This window comes from Dermacentor variabilis, chromosome 5, assembly GCF_050947875.1.
Source record: "Dermacentor variabilis isolate Ectoservices chromosome 5, ASM5094787v1, whole genome shotgun sequence".
Classification (NCBI taxonomy): domain Eukaryota; kingdom Metazoa; phylum Arthropoda; class Arachnida; order Ixodida; family Ixodidae; genus Dermacentor; species Dermacentor variabilis.
The window spans coordinates 88,729,009-88,749,083 of record NC_134572.1 but is presented as its reverse complement, the minus strand read 5'-3'; the positions used below and the strand labels follow the sequence as shown (position 1 = coordinate 88,749,083).

General features: G+C 45.2%; 1 protein-coding gene across 3 annotated transcripts in view; it reads right to left on the bottom strand.

The window, feature by feature from the left end:
- Positions 1-20,075, bottom strand: part of LOC142582929 (hemicentin-2-like) — a 275,657-nt gene that overhangs the window by 45,351 nt on the left and 210,231 nt on the right. For all 3 annotated transcript variants that reach the window (XM_075693066.1, XM_075693068.1, XM_075693067.1), the window contains exons 2-3: positions 11,245-11,574; positions 6,661-6,987 (exon numbers count right to left, since the gene is read on the bottom strand). In XM_075693066.1, the coding sequence (XP_075549181.1) occupies positions 6,661-6,987; positions 11,245-11,574 (657 nt within the window). The remainder of the gene's footprint in view (positions 1-6,660; positions 6,988-11,244; positions 11,575-20,075) is intronic.

Sequence of the window (20,075 nt, the reverse complement as noted above, 5' to 3'; positions counted from 1 at the left end):
ATGCCGTCATGCGTCGCCGTAAGCTGCAGTCTGAAGGGAACTGAGGTAACATTGTGTAAGCGGAGAGATCAATAGACCGGCTGCTAATTTTTTGTGGTGTTTGCCTTGCCACTGCAGAATAGAACTGTCAAAAAGATTTCACGTTAACAAATGTGGACACCATCACTGAAGGGGATATGGATGGTATACAGCGGGCCTTCAAACTTAAACTGTCGCTGATGTTATTATAATTGCAGTGATAGCTACGCAAAATCTGCATACACAGGCGGTTTACGCACTTTAGCTTATAAACCTTCTCTCTTGGCGGACGCAATTACCACGAAAAATTAAAGTAATAAAACGTATAATTAACAAAAGCTTCTTAATTCTGCTATTGCGATTATGGTATACGTTTATATTAGAAACGTCAAGGCAATCGTATTTGAAGACAACTTCACTTGGATTAGTTTTCCTAGAGTGCTTCTGTTCTGAGATATTCGTCATGGAATGTGACGCTCATTCAGTTAATTTCATGTTCAGAGGCTTAGATCGCAGCACAATGTCAAGCCGCGAAGAAACGTCAACGTGAGAGAAAGAGATAAAGTTAGTGAAGGTTTGTTTTCGCCATCCAATAGCAAGAGCACAGCTGACATCAACTTCACCGAACTTGCTAACAGCAAACTTGCAACAATATGGGGGCTTGACACTGTGTCGAGATCCATGCCCCTGAATGTGAGATCAGTTGAAGCATTGTCGAATTTGGTTATGAATACTTCGGAGCAGAAGCGCGCTGGCAGAACCAAACAAAGTGAAGTTGTCTACAACTGCGATTGTCTTAAGAGAGAGAAAGAGAGAGAAAGCAAGGACAGAAAAGGCAGGGATGTCAACCAGAAGAGCACCCGGTTTGCTACCCAAAATAGGGGTGGGGGAAAGGGGAATAGAAAGAGGAAAAAAGGAAGAGAGTAAGCACTGAGTGCGTGTGGGAGGGACACTATACACAGCGACACTATAAACGGTCTCTTAAGCAGGTGCACTTCAAGTATTGCACTGGTGCACGAATCGCTTTTCGCGCCAATGACGGGTGTGGCCACAGTCCGAGTATCTTTGACTCGGTGAACGGTCTTGAGTCTGGTCGGTGTAAGGTTGACCGCAGACAGAGGCGTTGTACATTGTAGTGAGGGCAGGTACACATAGGTGCTCGATTGTTTTCTCGCACCCACAGGAGTCGCACATCGGCCTCTCGGCCATTCCCAAACGATAGAACCATGCGTTCGTGAAAGCCACTCAATGCAAACGTATACCCCGATTACGACTGTGATTTCCAATTACCTCTGTCCTTAGGGGAAATGTAAACAATAAATAAATATACTATCCTGGTTCGTATAGAGCTACAGATTGGGGTAAACTACTGTCTATAAAACAAAAGAGTATTACCGTCGTCGTCTCTTTTATTTTCTTTTACACAGTTTCAACCCGTATCAATGATGACGGAGAACAAGCCTGCAAACTGCTTTGTTTCACAAATTTTGAACGACGTGAGAGCGCCGAGCTTGAATGAGTACATTCGTTATAAGCGGTTCATTTTACTATATTGCTTTCATGTAAATAATGATTACCACTAGGTGATAGACACGTAAGATGCAGTGCTATAAAAACTAAAAAGAAAGGGGCCACCCTACTTGACCTTATCATGACGGGGAGGAACTCATAACAAAGAATAGCTTACAGGCCTCCATTCTTCACAATAAATTAGGTTTTGGCACGGGGGGAGCGTTATCTCATCCCGGCTACATGCGGCCGAATATCGCATTATGCAACACGGAGTATGAAAAGATGATGCGCAAGGCGCCAAAACCGCTCCTGAAACAGCAAGAGATCAGCACGCTTATGTCACGCGCACTTATTCAAATGGCCGTCAAAATTTTGAAGCTGCCGCGTCCGCTTAGCTAAACACGATGGCATTTTAGCCCGGAAGGCCCAAATTTTTATCAGATTCTTCGTGTCCGCTATAGGTATATCACATTTAAACTTTCGAGAGAAGTACGTAAAATTGGCGCAGAGAAAAAAAAAAAGAACTTTATTTTGCGAAAAGTCAAACAAAGTAACCTGCCGCTACCGCAGGTTCTACGAATAGCGTCACGCAAAGGACGGTGCTGCTGCATTGAAAATCAGCGCTTTCAGGGCAAGCTATGCGCCTTTCAAAGCTAACACCAAAGAGCCCTCATGGGAGCTATGTGTAGTAGAGGCTTGATAACTCAAGAAGTCATAAATGAGCTTACTTTCTATAGCATCGTCGTTTTGAATAGTATACGAACATCCACTGGGTTTTAAACACAAGTGTCGTCTTATAAACATTTCAGGAGAAACAAAGCCTATGAAGTGGTCTAGAAGTTATGGACGCTTCTGAAGAATTATTGTTCTTGAAAATAAAGCAGCGCTGCTTTGTTATACGCACATGGAGTAAAGGCCAAAACTTTCTCGTTTCACAGTATTCCTGATCATCCGTCGTCCACATTTCCTTTTATGGCAATCTCTGTCTTTTATAAAGCAGCACAAGAGATGACAACAGAGAACCAAGGCCCGTACTCACAAGAAAAGATTTAACGCCATAATTGTTCATAGGAAAACACTCTAACCAATCCAGATGCTTGATAAATTACAAGTGGAGACGGCTGACCAATAGAAAACTGCACTTACAAGCGAAAAGCTTTGTGATTTCGGCCCAAAAGACGACGACACAAGCGCTGGATGCGCACCAACTAGGCGCGATTTCAGTCTGAATAAAGTTGCTCTCAATTCTACTGTTAAAAAAAAAAGGATCCGAAGATGTTTTTTGAATGTGACATCTCCTTCTATGCCAAAGTATCGTCGTTGTAATGTGGCTGGCCTGTTTTGCTTACCATATGAACGGTATATTTCTCGAATTGCAAAAAAATCGTCGTTTCAACAAGTCGCTTCTGGTTAGGTTAGGTGAGGCGCGTACCATTGGCGCCATACACCTGTTGTCACGGTTCGTCGGCAATTTTGGGAACCCGATTCTCTACCTGTACGTTGTGCAATATTGCTCCTTCAACTGCTCACGACGTTGAAAACGTCTGGTTAAACATAAAGATGGCCAGAATAAGTGGAGATCTGCTGGATGATGTCCCCAGGGAGCATCATACGAAGCTGGGAGGCTTCTTGAAATAGCCAGTTTCATCTCACCACGTGCCTGTGTCGTTCCTTTGAAAGGACTGTCGGGAATTCAATCATTCACCTAGATGTCTCGAGCACGGTGCCATACGCAGATGCTCACTCTGTCGACAGCTTGTACGACTAACTTGCCCGAGGCATCTTCGCATGAATTCTTTTCAAGAGTAGAATTCAGAGCACCTTTATCCAGACTGAAATCGCGCCTAGTTGGTGCGCACCCAGCGCTTGTCTCGTCGTCTTTTGGGCCGAACTCAGAAAGATTTTCGCTTGTAAGTGCTGTTTGCTATTGGACAGCCCTCTCCTGGACCCGGGACCACCGCCTTTCAGGTGCATCCGCTCCACCATCTGAGCTAACCAGGCGGCTAGCATATGGAAGGGCGAAGTCGAATTTGTCAACAACTCGAAGCAAAGGCAAGAGTTTGACGTAATAGCTCTGTGGAAGCCCGCAACCTTCGAGGTTCTCGCAGAACTATTGCGTCATATATGGAATAGTTGTTAAAGCTCTCGCTTCCGCTGTCCTCGCGGCACCTTGGATCCTGTGCAAAATCTGTAATCTTAACCAAACCACGGACTACGAACATCTTCGAACAACTAAGTCTCCACCACAGCAGCAAAACAGCTAGGTGCTGCATACGTCAACATAGTAAGACCCGTACAGTGCCATCAACTACGGAAGTCAGAATCAGGAATGAAACATGTGCTTCTAGAGTTTTGAAAGCAGTACTGACATAATGTCTTCAACTATTCATTTCTTAAGTTAAAGTCCTAGAACTCTACAAATGCTAGAAAATATAGTGACATGCCTCTGAGTGCTGTAAATACCTTAAAATAATAGCTTTCCTGCTACCAGTACCGTTTTAGTTTCCAGGAAAATACTGTGTCGTGACATTACGACACTGTATGTCGGAGCAAGACGTTGCGACGTTTCGACACTCGCTCCGACTCACTCGGTCACCCCGTATGCTGCTATACCTTTCGAGGGCCAGTGAGCAGAATAGCGGCAGACCAACCGAGCGGAGCCGGAACGAATGTCAAAACGTCGCAATGTCCTGCTATAGCGTGACCGCATGCTTTGTTGGGACGTCGCGTCACAGTGTCCTCCTGAGTAACGAAAGCGAAACTGGCTGCACAAAAGCTACTATATAAAATCCTTTACGGCGCTCCGAGGCTTGTCACTATGGTTTTTAAGGTTTACAGCTCTGCGACCTCCATTTAAAGCGAAAAAAAAAACGATTAGTCAAAAATATCATGTAAGTGTCCCTTTAAGGTAAAAAAGAATTAACAGATTTTGTAAATTGTTTTGTGATACCTGAGCTTTTTTGCCTGTTAAGAGAGAATATTCCTGGCATATTGGTCACGTGATCGGTTACCCGCTTTTCCCCTGGAGTAAGATGCCAAAACTACTACAGGACTAACCTCTCCAGCTTCCATAAACTCCATTACAACTGATGCTATCTCATGTTAGTGTTATGAAATAATGTATTTACACCTGCTTTTTCTTTTCATGATGTTGTGTCAGAAGTATAATTGCAGTAACTTCATTATTGCATCTTTCTAACGATGCTGCTGTGTTTTATTGTGTCTTTTACGCTGATGCTGTATTCTTGCAGTCAGTTTGGGCCCCCTACGTCCGAAAATTCCACATATCACGACATTTAAGACTTCAAGAAGTCTTAAATTATACTTTCTTATGATCTCAATAATAATGGCACTACGTTTTTTTTATTTGTAGATAAAAACAAAACGACATATTTTATATTTGTACGGCTTTCCATTCCCTCTCGAGATGTGCGCATTACAGTAATGAAACCAGGCATTGCTCGGTATACTACCTCGTGATCATGTTTAATGAGTGCCGGTCTCTGCAGACCACCCAGTGTTTTGTTTGCTTTTCTTGTGGTCTCTTGGGTCAATTATAATCCCGACGTGATATGTTCCACGCCCCGTGCCGACTTCCTCAGTCACCGCAACTGATGTCACTATCGGTGACATGATATCCAAAGGAAAGCGTCCTCTAATTACTGGCAAGACACTTCTAGAGGCCGCGCGACAATGAAGTGTCCGAAGCATCCATCTCTCGAGTAATGTCGACGGTAATGCGATTACCATAGAAGCAATATTGTGACACATTGTATGGACAATGTGGAAACACGTATTCTAGTCATAAGGTAACTCTTTTCTATTAGTTTCCCCTACGACGCGACGCTATACGTTTTGTTTAGTTTCCCATAACCACTGCGAATTATAAATAACGTCTGTAGCTTGTGGCCGCGAGTAGTAGAGGGCTTCATTGCAAACATCGCGACACCTACAATGGATTTCCTGAGACATAGTTATTGGCGCTAATAAGACTAACGGAAAAAAGTTGGGATAGCACAGAGTGCTAGTAACTATTTTCCATTAGTCTTGTTAGCACTAGCAACTTTGTCTCAACAAATCCATCAACACAAGCTAGCCCAACTTTCTGCGTTAATTAGAATGGATGTCGCCGCCACACCCACCCATGGGCATAGGGGTCGCCATCTAAAGGAGGTGGGAGCTCTCGTTGAAATGCCTAGGCTTCGTGTAGTGCTATTCTGGAGATGTCAGTGATTACGTTTCCTTTGCAAGCATTCTTTGGTCACAGAATTAGTGCAAACGTCTCCCAACAGAACTTTGCATGTGTTTGACACGCATACGCTTATTTGTGCGTCTTGGATGACGAAGCCGTCTTTCGATATTTGTGACGCTACGCATCAATTATGCAATCCGGGTATTTTCATCCTTCTTCGTACGTGCGTCTGTTAATCTCGTACCGCATCGTGGCCTCGTCTACCTGTTAAAGACTCGGTATAACCGTACGCGTTGGGACTTGTTATTGCAGGACAGTGAGTCTAGCGCTACGTGAGGACCTCTTTTATACTTTCCTTCGCTAAGTTTGCTCTAAATTATTCGATCTTGTAGCTTTTACTTTTAACTAACAACGTTTCTCATTATTTTTATTATGTCAGAAATAGCCCACCATCGCAATCATAAGGAGACTAATTGCCTAGAAGGCATTGTCATTTCAATATTTTTTTTTCAATTATGCAATTCCAACGCACATCTTGGAAGCTATGCGAGGCGAAGCTTTCGTGAAGCAGTTAATCAAATGCTATAAGTGCACCCATTGCAATCCTGTGTTTCTTTGTGCAAGAGAGAATGGCCCGCGCGCACGCGCTCTGGAGTACCCGTGCTACGCAGCGCGACACACGTGGCGATCATCTCAAAAAGCTAGTTGGCGCATGCACTACGGTAGTATACGCGGGGTCGTAGCCTAATGATTACAGCATCGAGATGCTCTGCTGATGGGCTAAAGTTAGATTCACCATGGGGCGTGTATTTGCCTTTTGATTTCATTTAATTTACGAGCTTTTCGGCAAGACAGCAAAAGCACCACGCAGTCGCGGCCTGAAGGAGGCTTCGCATTGAACGCGCTTGAAATGCTCGCGAAATGAGGCCAGCGCGTACCGTGCAGGTCGAGCTCGACCCAGCTGCGGATGGGCTGCTCGAGGGCCTCGTTGGTGGCGGTGCACTCGAAGCGCGAGCCGAGGTCCTGGCGGCTGAGTGGCGTGGCGAACGTGGCCGCCACGTCTCCCGCACCGCGCTCCCCGCGGCTCTCGTCCAAGGTGGCGGACAGCTGCATGTCGCCCTTGTACCACGCCACCTTGGGGATGGGCTTGCCGCCGAACGTCTTGCACGTGAGGCTCAGCACGTCGCCCTCCTGTAGCGGCCCCACCGTGGCGCCGCTCTCGAGCGCCTGCCCCTGCATCTCGATCACCGGCACGCTGGGTTTGGCTGCGAAGGCAAACGGCGGGCACTCGTTGGCAAGCATTCGTATCGAATCGAAGCAAGAATGAGGATTCGCGAGACGACAACAGTCTCAAAGTGACCAGCAGTGGTCGAACAAGAGATGTATTAGGCTGGAGCCGATGTTTCGACAAGGGTAAGTGTCTTCGTCGGGGTTTCGACAAAGACGAGTTCCTTCGTCGATTCGTCTTAAAGGAGGTCCCAAGAGAATTGATTTGCTTGTAAGCCCTTCGGTTACATCAAGAAGAACCAAATTCTTCACTGATTGAAGGAATCTACACGTTAGTGATTTCTATGAAGCAGCTTATTTTTCGGTAGATTCATACGCCCTCAAGAAACGACCACATTACTGCTGTCCATGGTCCCTTTTGTGGCTCAAAGCGCTATTTGCTGCACGAGACTGTAGGCTCGTGAGCCTAAGCTTAACTGGCTCTCCGCAAGTATACGTGGCTGCAGCCTGTTCTTACGTTCGTCTTATTTTTTTTTTTGCATGTGTGTTTATTGACAGAGATAAGGCACTCAAAGCCTTTACGACGAGTACACATCGTCATTGAACAACAGCAATGTTCCCCAAACGGAAGGGAGATTAGGAGCGTACTGATGTTTCATCTGGTCCTTGCCTGGAATTTAAGTTACACATAAGCTACACTGCGTTAGACAACTTACAAAAGTTGCATAAATTACACAGCGTTATCGTGTACTTGTATAACGTAACTCAGGCGCTTGATGCGGCCACATCAACCAATGACTAATGTGTGTGCGCAGGTGCCACCTGGAAAACATGGTAACACCACAAGCTACCGTTATAGTAGTACGTGACCAGAAGAGCACACCATTACCCCGCCGCCCAAAAGAAAAATAAGAAACGGTGTTCATCTTTGTACGATAAGCTATAAATATTGCTGCCATAACTTCTTCCTAGCACATTGGTTTATAAGTGGCTTTAGGATCACGTTCTGTTTTAACGTGGCCAAGTTTCTGGCACGGCAAACGTAGTGCGTAATATCTTGGCCTTTTAACAACGCAAAAAGAGTGGGAGCTTGTAGACGAACGGTGCTTTCATCTTAGCCGTGACATGCGGGGACTGCATATTCGAGGCAGCGGTACATGTAAGGTAAAACCTGTCTCCGCGGAACTAAGCACGACACTTGAAAGCGCAGCGCCGTTGTCCGAGAAGTGCAAAAAGCTGCACGGCGCGTGGCGGAAATATTCCCGTTCTAGAAGCACTTTACGGGCCCCGCGCGTGGCATTAAAACCACACTCGCTCGCCCGCACGCACGCAGGCGTTTCAATGTGCGTGTGATTTCTGGTCGCATTGTCACCTCGCTTGGCCAAATACAGGTGCGACACACCTTTCTGGTTTCTGCAGTAAGCCTAATGGCCGCAGCCACCACCGCACTCTTTTCATTATTCTCCCTGATATACGACCACTCGGTGCTCGCGAGAAGCGGCTGGAGATGTGCGTGAAACCAGCTTCCTTTTCAAAAGCAGCATGAAGTGAAGCGAGGGACAGCAGACCACAGAACACATCTATAAAAAGGGATGCCCGCTCTGGATGCAGTCCATTTGTCTTCGAGGCAGCGGTTTTGGGGGAGCGCTGCCATGCGAGGCTGAACCGCGTGGGAGGCTTTAACGGCAATGCTTTCGCGGAGACGGCTCAGGGAGAATGCGCCTTGGCGTCGCAAAATTTATAAACTTTGTCTATGGGGGGATGCCATCGTAAGGCTTCCGCGTTCCAGCTTTTATGTCCCGCTTTGTGCATTGTCTTCTGGCGCTCTGCTGAGTAGCTCCAGCGAAACTCACGTTCAATGTCATCTCGGCGCCCAGATTAAGATGGCTTCTTTCTATAAGCTGCGGCTTGACGGTCGTAACGATTAGGTAATGTTTACGTATCAAGTAAATTTCACATAACCCATCTAAGCCATCCTTCTTCATAGTGACTGCTTTTCCTAATCTTTCTGTACATTAAATAAAATGTAGAAGACATCAGGTATGGTTTGTGAGCCCACAATTTGGCATTCTAAATTTCACCCGAGTGAAGCAATTGAATAATGCTACGTCGTTCGTACCTTTACGCATGCTCCTGTTTTCATAATAAGCAAGATGAGGCTGGCGAAAGCGCATCACTTTGAAAACTTCTCTGCTTGTCTAACAGTCATACCGACGCACATAACTCTGGCCCATATAGACCTATATTTGTGAATTCTATCCTCGGTTCTTATGTATAAGAAACAATTATTGTGACTGCTAAAAATTACGACAAGAAAGATTTTTTTTCAGCATGGATTTTCCTAGCACTAATCACTTGCTGAGAATCGTTAGCGAAGTTCTAGTTAAGTGTAACAAAGTATGCTGAAACGATTATTTTAATGGTCTTCACTTTGCATTGACACAGGCAAGAAGCAGGGCTAAGTCTCTCCTGGAAACTCAAGCGGAGGCGAACACGAAAAGAAAAGAAACCCTTTTGCAGGAAAACTGGAAAACTTCGAAGCATCTGAACTTTTTTTCCTCGACGATCAATTGGTCGCTAAATGACAAGAAAGCACTTTGAAGTATAGTTTCTAGATTTGAAAAGAAATAGTTACTCTTCAGTTCAAATATATATGTACATATAGAAGGAAGGCACAACAAAAAGAAAAGAAATTTAACGTCATTGCAGGATCAATTAACTTCTTAGAAATATTTCTTGCGGCCTTACTTTCTTCGCTTTTTCTTGGTCTTCGGACTCGTTCCCCGTGGAAGTATGCGTGCGCAGCGCCATTCTGCGGGTCAGAGAATTGGTGAGTGCCTGCTTTTACATTATCTGCGGTCCTGGTTTCTCGTGGCCTTAATGAGCTGAGAGAAGGCCACAAATGAGCGCGGAATCTGAGTGGAAATCGGGATATGAAGATAAAACGAGCCTGCTCCCCCCGAGAACAATCGCTGAATGCGGGCAGTCGATTGGCGCCGAGTGTGCCCCAGAATGGACCCGGAGAATGATATCGGTCTTCGTTTAGTATTCGAGCTACTCATTGCGTCCTTTCCGATAAAAAAAGAAAGTAAGGAGTGAGGAAGAAGGAGAGGGGAGGCGATTCGGCAGAACTTCTTCTGACCGGTTATCGGAATGAACAATGCACGTATAGTGCGCCCTCCGTCACCGCCGGAAACAATCTGATTGAGGCCCCCTTCCTGACCGGTAGTGCCGAATAGCCGGAATTGTCCTTCCGCCCCGCGTATTACTGGAGCACTAATGATGAAACAAGAGCCTTTTTCTCCGTGTCTTTCAGTTCAGCGTGCCTAGCCCTTGCGTCAGAACTTCTTCACTTGCGACATAGCTTCGTTCTTCCAGGCGGGTCGAAGGTATCCTGCATTTCCGTGCCTGGAGAAGGCTCAGACACCGGCGCGGGTCTGTTGAAGTAAATGAGAATGGGGCTTGAAGTCACTGCGTATACTTTATCGGTATTGTATGGCACTAAGAGAAATATGTAAAAGTCTGGTATTTAAAAGAAATATTTCAAAAATACAGTATTGTTAAACCTTGAGTAATTTCAAGCTGTTCGCTCGTTCCAGAAATCTATAACCAGTATTAGTTTTCGAGATATCTTGTTGGAAGCCGTGGCGATCTCTTGAAGAGTCTTTTCTTTTCTGGTTTTATTCTATGCACGACGAATTCACTCACAATTACAGATTATTGCCAATATTTTGGCAGGTTCGTGCCAATTATTGTGGGAAAAGTACCCAACGTCATTTCTTCAACTACATTTCTAGGTCCATTGCCTCCTGAGCTATGCTGCAACAACAATGAGACGCAAGAACCACAACACCACAAGATAATGTTCGTTTTATTTTTTTTAGCTTTCAAAGCTTGTCATGGTGCCGCCCATTGTCACACGACCAGATTTAATACAAGAAAGTATTTATAATTTTGACATTGTTGCTTAAGCCTTTACGACTACTATACATGTATAAAAATATGGTCCTTCCTAGAGCATCAAGGTTCGTGTAGATAGCTGTAGAGTAAATTAGCAGTGTTAACACAATGCCCCGACCTGAAATCCTAACCAATTTGTTAAAAGGCATTCAATCTTGTGTTCTAAGTTTTGGGCGTAGCGCCAATCACTGAAGTTACGACTGATAACATCCCCCAAAACCGCAGCCACAAAGTTCTGCGCTGAACGAATTTCGCCTGGGCAGCTCAACATTCAACGAGGTAATCTCTACCGTCAGAACGATAGCACTGAGGTATTGCTATGCTCAGGTACTCACCCAAGGTGATGAGGTTGGCGTAGGAGAGGGAGGGGCACTTTCCCCTGACGTAGGTGACGTCGCATTTGTACTGGCCCTCGTCGGCCAATCGCAGCGGGAAGATCTCGAGCTGCGCGGTCGAGTTGCGCAGGAAGAAATCGGCCCGGTCCGGGTTGGCCAGCTCCTGGAGCGGCTTCTCCACGTCATTGCTGTACAGGTAGATGCGCTTCCACACATCGGACACGTTCTTGGTCCACGTGATGAAGTACACGTTTCCGCAGCGCTTCACGTCCACGTCACAGGGCAGCCGCACCGACTCGCCCACTAGGCCTGTCACAGTCGTCTCTTGGCCTGCAAAGCAAAGGTACACAAACACTGTAAGCACAGTTCATGTACTTACGCCCGCAACGAACAGGGGAACTTCCGTCTTAATAAGAGTCGAGGAAGTGCGATTGCGAGCCTGCGGCACGTACTACCAGAAAGAAAACAACTTAAAAATATGTGCATGCTTGGAATTCACAAAGTGTGCACATGTCAGTGATGAAGTAATCTCTGAATACCTCTCAGCTGAAGTATTCAGCTTTAATGAATCGTCGTCTTAGAAGTAACAAGGCAAGTGCTTTCTTTGGCGTCTGGATCTCAGAGCGCCTAAAGGTCCACCACGTGCGGTTGTAGCCAGATCACAGGAGAGAGAGAGAGAGCAAGGACAGGAAAGGCAGGGAAGTCAACCAGACGAGCACAAGGTTTGCTACCCTACACTGGGGTGGGGGAACGGGGAATAGAAAGAGAAAAAGAGGGAGGCAGTCAGCCCTGAGTGCGTGCGGGAGATCATTGGAAAATCGCGTAGGGCCAGTCGAGCTGAAATGCGTTGGAAATGCTGAGTTCTTACCACCGCATAATAATTGATCCACCAGAAATGTAGTTCATGAAAACCACGCTGCACAGAAAACCACTTCCGTCAGTTCCCTAATAACATAACGCACGCCATCCAATACCACAGTGCGTCAAGTGCCGAAAGCATTCATAGACTACGTGGAACGGATGGATAAAATATTTGGGGAGTAGTTCTTTCATTGATAAGATTATTCCTTATGAAAGGCCCGGTGAGTCCATGACATGATAAAAAAATTCTAAAAACACTGTGTACAAAACGTCTTAAAATTAAAAGATCACTCGCACTAATTACAAAGCCCGTCGTTAGTGAGAACATTTTTCCTTAAGCGTTCATCACTGCTCTCGTATCACTAATTGCCACGGATAGCTATAGGTTGATCGTAAGACAGGCCTTAGCTAGCCGTGGTAGTTAGTGATACGAAAGTATGGTTGAAGGCTTAAGGGAAACCGTTCTAACTAACGGATGGCTTTGTGTAATTAGTGCTAAGTTAATTTTAGGGCGCTTTGTACACAGCGTTTTCAGAAATTTCTTATCTTCACGTCGAGCTAGAACCTGTCTTACGATCAACTTCTACGTTTAAAACGATCTGTAACTCGAGTTACAGTTGCGTGCCGACATCAGTTTTTCGTGTGATAGCTCATTATACAAGATGCCCTTACCACGTCTTCTGCACGTGCAGGCAAATGTCAGTCTTGTGTTTGGAGGCTGCTGTCGTATCACTAATTGCCACGGATAGCTAGAGGTTTATCGTAAGACAGGCCTTAGCTAGCCGTGGTAGTTAGTGATGCGAAAGCAAGGTTGAAGGCTTAAGGGAAACCGTTCTAACTAACGGTGGACTTTGTGTAATTAGTGCAAAGTTAATTTTAGGACGTTTCGTGAAGTACTTTTAGAAATGTCTCATCTTCACCTCGAGCTAGAATCTGTCCTACGATCAACCTGTACGTTTAAAAGGATCTGTAACTCGAGTTAGAGTTGCGTGTTGACATCAATTTTTCGTGTAATAGCTCATTATACAAGATGCCCTTACCACGTATCCGCACGTGCAGGTAAGTGTCAGCCTTTTGTTTGGAGGAAGCACGTGGGAGATAAATAAAATCATGCATTACGCGTAATCGCGCATATTCTCGTCAAAGAATTTATTAGTGACAACATACATGTGCGTGCACTTGAACTCAAAGACACATCGCCACTGTTTTCGTTCCTTTTATATGTGTACTAGTTACTTTATTACTGCTTTATTTTGCGATGCGGCCTCCCCCATCTTCTTTTATTAAATTAACTTTTCCATTAATATTCAGACATTGCGCTGGACGAGCAAAGTACGTACATTGTTGACCATCTCAACTAGTTCCCATTTATTGCAGGTAAGACAGAGATCGCTATCTTGGTAATAAGCAAAACCAAAGTTTCGGCAATTTGCTGATCTAATACATTGCAGAAGAGTTACACCGGGTCTTCTTAGACAGTTACATCATCATCATCATCATCATCAGCCTGGTTACGCCCACTGCAGGGCAAAGGCCTCTCCAATACTTCTCCAACAACCCCGGTCATGTACTAATTGTGGCCATGCCGTCCCTGCAAACTTCTTAATCTCATCCGCCCACCTGACTTTCTGCCGCCCCCTGCTACGCTTCCCTTCCCTTGGGATCCAGTCCGTAACCCTTAATGACCATCGGTTATCTTCCCTCCTCATTACATGTCCTGCCCATGCCCATTTCTTTTTCTTGATTTCAACTAAGATGTCATTAACTCGCGTTTGTTCCCTCACCCAATCTGCTCTTTTCTTGTCCCTTAACGTTACACCTATCATTCTTCTTTCCATAGCTCGTTGTGTCGTCCTCAATTTGAGTAGAACCCTTTTCGTAAGCCTCCAGGTTTCTGCCCCGTAGGTGAGTACTGGTAAGACACAGCTATTATATACTTTTCTCTTGAGGGATAACGGCAACCTGCTGTTCATGATTTGGGAATGCCTGCCAAACGCACTCCAGCCCATTCTTATTCTTCTGATTATTTCCGTCTCATGATCCGGATCCGCCGTCACTACCTGCCCTAAGTAGATGTATTCCCTTACGACTTCCAGTGCCTTGCTGCCTATTGTAAATTGCTGTTCTCTCCCGAGACTGTTAAGCATAACTTTAGTTTTCTGCATATTAATTTTTAGACCCACTCTTCTGCTTTGCCTCTCCAGGTCAGTGAGCATGCGTTGCAATTGGTCCCCTGAGTTGCTAAGCAAGGCAATATCATCAGCGAATCGCAAGTTACTAAGGTATTCTCCATTAACTTTTATCCCCAATTCTTCCCAATCCAGGTCTCTGAATACCTCCTGTAAACATGCTGGGAATAGCATTGGAGATATCGTATCTCCCTGCCTGACGCCTTTCTTTATTGGGATTTTGTTGCTTGCTTTATGGAGGACTACGGTGGCTGTGGAGTCGCGATAGATATCTTCCAGTATTTTTACATATGGCTCATCTACACCCTGATTCCGTAATGCCTCCATGACTGCTGAGGTTTCGACTGAATCAAACGCTTTCTCCTAATCAATGAAAGCTATATACAACGGTTGCTTATATTCTGCACATTTCTCTATCAATTGATTGATAGTGTGAATATGGTCTATTGTTGAGTAGCCTTTACGGAATCCTGCCTGGTCCTTTGGTTGACAGAAATCTAAGGTGTTCCTGATTCTATTTGCAATTACCTTAGTAAATACTTTGTAGGCAACGGACAGTAAGCTGATCGGTCTATAATTTTTCAAGTCTTTGGTGTCCCCTTTCTTATGGATTAGGATTATGTTAGCGTTCTTCCAAGATTCCGGTACGCTCGAGGTCATGAGGCATTGCGTATACAGGGTGGCCAGTTTCTCTAGAACAATCTGTCCGCCATCCTTCAACAAATCTGCTGTTACCTGATCCTCCCCAGCTGCCTTCCCCCTTTGCATATCTCCTAAGGCTTTCTTTACTTCTTCCGGCGTTACCTTCGGGATTTCGAATTCCTCTAGACTATTTTCTCTTCCATTATCGTCGTGGGTGCCACTGGTACTGTATAAATCTCTATAGAACTCCTCAGCCACTTGAACTATCTCATCCATATTAGTAATGATATTGCCGGCTTTGTCTCTTAACGCATACATCTGATTCTTGCCAATTCCTAGTTTCTTCTTTACTGTTTTTAGGCTTCCTCCGCTCCTGAGAGCATGTTCAATTCTATCCATATTATACTTCCTTATGTCAGCTGTCTTACGCTTGTTGATTAACTTCGAAAGTTCTGCCAGTTCTATTCTAGCTGTAGGGTTAGATGCTTTCATACATTGGCGTTTCTTGATCAGATCTTTCGTCTCCTGCGATAGTTTGCTGGTATCCTGCCTAACGGAGTTACCACCGACTTCCATTGCACACTCCTTAATGATGCCCACAAGATTGTCGTTCATTGCTTCAACACTAAGGTCCTCTTCCTGAGTTAAAGCTGAATACCTGTTCTGTAGCTTGATCTGGAATTCCTCTATTTTCCCTCTTACCGCTAACTCATTGATCGGCTTCTTATGTACCAGTCTCTTCCGTTCCCTCCTCAGGTCTAGGCTAATTCGAGTTCTTACCATCCTGTGGTCACTGCAGCGCACCTTGCCGAGCACGTCCACATCTTGTATGATGCCAGGGTTAGCGCAGAGTATGAAGTCTATTTCATTTCTAGTCTCGCCATTCGGGCTCCTCCACGTCCACTTTCGGCTATCCCGCTTGCGGAAGAAGGTATTCATTATCCTCATAGTATTCTGTTCCGCAAACTCTACTAATTACTCTCCCCTGCTATTCCTAGTGCCTATGCCATATTCCCCCACTGCCTTGTCTCCAGCCTGCTTCTTGCCTACCTTGGCATTAAAGTCGCCCATTAGTATAGTGTATTTAGTTTTCACTCTCCCCACCGCCGATTCCACGTCTTCATAGAAGCTTTCGACTTCCTGGTCATCATGACTGGATGTAGGGGCGTAGACCTGTACAATCTTCATTTTGTATCTCGTATTAAGTTTCACAACAAGACCTGCCACCCTCTCGTTAATGCTATAGAATTCCTGTATGTTACCAGCTATATTCTTATTAATCAGGAATCCGACTCCTAGTTCTCTTCTATTCGCTAAGCCCCGGTAGCACAGGACGTGCCCGCTATTTAGCACTGTATATGCTTCTTTCGGCCTCCTAACTTCACTGAGCCCTATTATATCCCATTTACTGCCCTCTAATTCCTCCAATAGCACTGCTAGACTCGCCTCACTAGATAACGTTCTAGCATTAAATGTTGCCAGGTTCATATTCCAATGGCGGCCTGTTCGGAGCCAGTGATTCTTAGCACCCTCTGCTGCGTCGCAGGTCTGACCGCCGCCGTGGTCAGTTGCTTCGCAGCTGCTGGGGACTGAGGGCCGGGGTTTGATTGTTGTGTTCATAGGAGGTTGTGGCCAAGTACTGCACCAGGGTGGCCAATCCTGCTCTGGTGAGGGAGTGCGTTACCGGTTCTGGTCACCGGGATGAGGCCACACTCCAGGCCTGTTTGTGCAATTTTATCAACACGCGGATTTTTTTTTTTTAATCCGGTGGAAAATTGCCGGCACCGGGATTCGAACCACGGACCTCTTGCACGCGAGGCGGGTGTTCTACCTCTACGCCACCGCTGCACCCAGTTACATGCATCCGTTCAAGCATGCCTTCTTTTGTCTGTTCCTTACTCTTCTGTGTACCAGGCACAATTTAAAACATCAAAGCATGATGTGCCTTCTGCGGCTGTCTAGACACAACAAACTCTTAAGAGAAAGGAAAAGTTACAGATTTTGATTGTCCGTTGGTCGAGCGTCAGGAGCAGAAAAAAAATGCGTCGTATAGGTAAACAAACGACGTTACCACTTCAACAAACGGCGACACATGGAAGATCTAAGCATTGTGGCAAAGATTTGCAAGCGTCAGCTGCAGTGGATTTTACGTTGGGAAGAGCATCAGCGTAGAAGAAAAAAAAAGGTATTGCCTTCCAGGTGGAACAAAAGTGCAAATGCTGAGGCCATGAAAACACATATTCTCAATTTGCGCGGTGTTCCAAACCCGCTACAAATTCTGTTTTCACAGTTAGAGGTCATAAAAGCATACCACGCAAGGAATACGTGAAACCAATTTAAAACATAAAAAAAATGCGCAAGCCTTCTGTTCAGAAGGCTTATAGAAAGAGAATGAACAGAGAAACAGCAACGATTGCTTTAAAATGAGTTCAGAGAAACGAGGTCACTGCAAGGACTTCAATGAAATAGTCATAGCGCCGGAAACAATATGAAGGCTATGAGTATTGTTTTATTTTTGCCTTTTTCTGTTCGACTGTGTCTCGCAACAAATAAGGAAGAGACACCTATGATTGATCTCACGAACGAGTGTTCAACGATTCCCAGGACAGCTGTCGAAGAGCGTCTGACAAAGCAAGTACTATAAGGATAAAAGAGGAGGGAATCGAGCGTAGAGGGAGCGAGCGCAGCAAAAGGAGGGTCCGATAGAAAGCACTGCAATTGGCGTTCCTCTTTGTCCGCTTTCTTTTTTGCGAGCTTTTCAATTGCAGAATTGAAACGTGGCCCGACAGAAGAATAAGAGAGAGGTTCCAGCGCAGCCGCTCGATACACTGTCTTCTGTCTCCTTCTTCTTGTCTTTTTTTTTTTTGTCGTTCTCTTTCGTTTTACAGTTGCACTTTTACTCTTCCATCTTTCCCACTTTGCCACGGTATGCTGTTGCCGCGCGTCTTATTGCTCGCCCCCGTAACTGCGAAAAGTCGTTTCTTGGGGCCGCGAATTTGTCTTTGGATGATGAATGGGCCGTGTCCGGTGCCTGATCACAACCTTCGAACCGCCGGGTGCGACTCGCTCTCGCAACTAGCGACGCAGAAGATTAACGTCTTAAACTCACGCCCCTTCGATGCTTGTCGTCGTCTTTCGCTTGATTCTCCAACTCCACAAATTCTTTCTCTATTTTTCTTTTCTCCTTGGTTTTTGTTGACTGCGTCCCACTCTTTTTCGATTCATTGCCTGGTTCCTTCCTTCTTTCTTTTTTTTTGTCTCCCTCACTCTTCTCATGCGACCTTTCTGTGTAAGCGAGAAAAAAATAAACAAGCAACTCGCTAAGAAGAAGCCACATGAGCTCGGAAATAAAGCCATGACATCAGTTGTTTTTTTTTTCTATTGATTTCTTTCAGCACCTTAAGAAAGGTCAATGCTTCAGGCTCACGTCTAATCCGGCGTCATCACGTGGCCAGCACTCGCGCAGTCTTTCAGTGTGAAATGACAGCCGACAGGAGTCAGCCTGCCAAAGGAAACCGTCAAGCAAAGCCTTAATAACGACAAGCGCGTTTGCCGACACCAAGCGCAAATATAATAGGGCGTTTCAGTAAAGATGTCACATGAGTGAAAACTATTGTAGAAATTTCACTCATCGGCAACTCAATGTTTGTTTCGCACTTCAATTTACTGAATAACCACTGCTCGCTCAACCAAACAGCATTGATGAAATTTGCAATGAAAACGCTCGAGGAGAGCGCGCACAAACCGCAACTTATATTTGTTTCGTATAAACTGCTTGCATGTGGTAATCAAACAGTCGATAAGTAAATATCAAGTTTTCCACGAGCTTGTACGATGAACCCTTCTAATAAACTCAGTCGCATTCTACAGAATGACCCTAATGAAACCCGCGATGCGCCTTTCGAGAAAGTTTTCATATATTTCTGGATGGCGCAGCGGAAACGCTCGGTGTATCTGCAGTGCCATAATCATTGACCCTCATGCTCACCTTTGCTTCAATGCGCTAAATATAGCATTGTTATTACCAGACGAGATATCAGCGCATGCTTAGCATACCATTACCACTCATAAGTGACTGCGTTTATTGGTATACTGGCCACGCGTGTCAGCTTCCCGAGCTTATTCCTGATCGTTTACGACCCATAGGGACAATCATTACACATCCGTGTGAGTGCGCCTACAGAAATTACGGCGTAACCATAAAGCTAGTAAGCTATGTAGAACGTTGATTACGAGTGGCGGAACTCGCTCTGTCTGAGTTTCAACACTGAGCTATATCACCCTGCGGCAGCAGAGTTCCCGGTTTTTGATAAGTTCTTTGCTGTGACCCCAATCTCCCTGTACTCCTTCATGATAATAGCCCGGCCGCCAAGAGCATTCCAGTAACTGCCGACGCATTCTTTGATCAGAGTGCTATTCCTTGACAGTATTCTCAACGCACACAGTAGCAGCTGCTTGATGTAATTTACACTCCCGAAATAGCAAATTACATCGCGCTTACATCGAGCGCTTACATCGAGCACACACCCATCATTTAAAAGTGATGTTTCATTGCATGCAGGTGTCTGTAACAATAATTACTTTCATGAAAGCTCCCAAAGAAAACCTAACAATATGGTTGGAAAACGCATAAGTGTGGTTTAAATTTGGACTCCGGTAGAATACTAATTGAAATGCATTAATTTCGTCGCTAGGCTGCGAAATACCAAAATGTTTTTGTATAGCCACTAAATAAACAGGCTGAAAGGTTACATTATTCTGAAATATTTTCACGGCGGAATCATTGAGAATGCATGGATTGGTGATTGGAAAGACCAGATGGGTGCATAGGCGGGTGCATAACTAATGAAGTGAAGTGGCCTCTTGGTCATTGCTCGTAATAAAAACATGTGTTATCCTTGGGTATATCAATGTATAGGCTTAACCACCACTTGAAAACGCGCTCAAACTCCTGTAAAAATAAGAAAAAGTGCAAACTGCTCTAGAGGTGTTTCGAGAGGCAATCGTGCGTCTGTGCTCTCTGACTGTCTTTTTGTCCCTTTCTCTACCTTCTTTATTTTCGATACACGACACTTGGGAGATGTTGGCAGCTACAATCGGCACAGACTACTCCTTCCCACAAAGAACAATTATATCCTA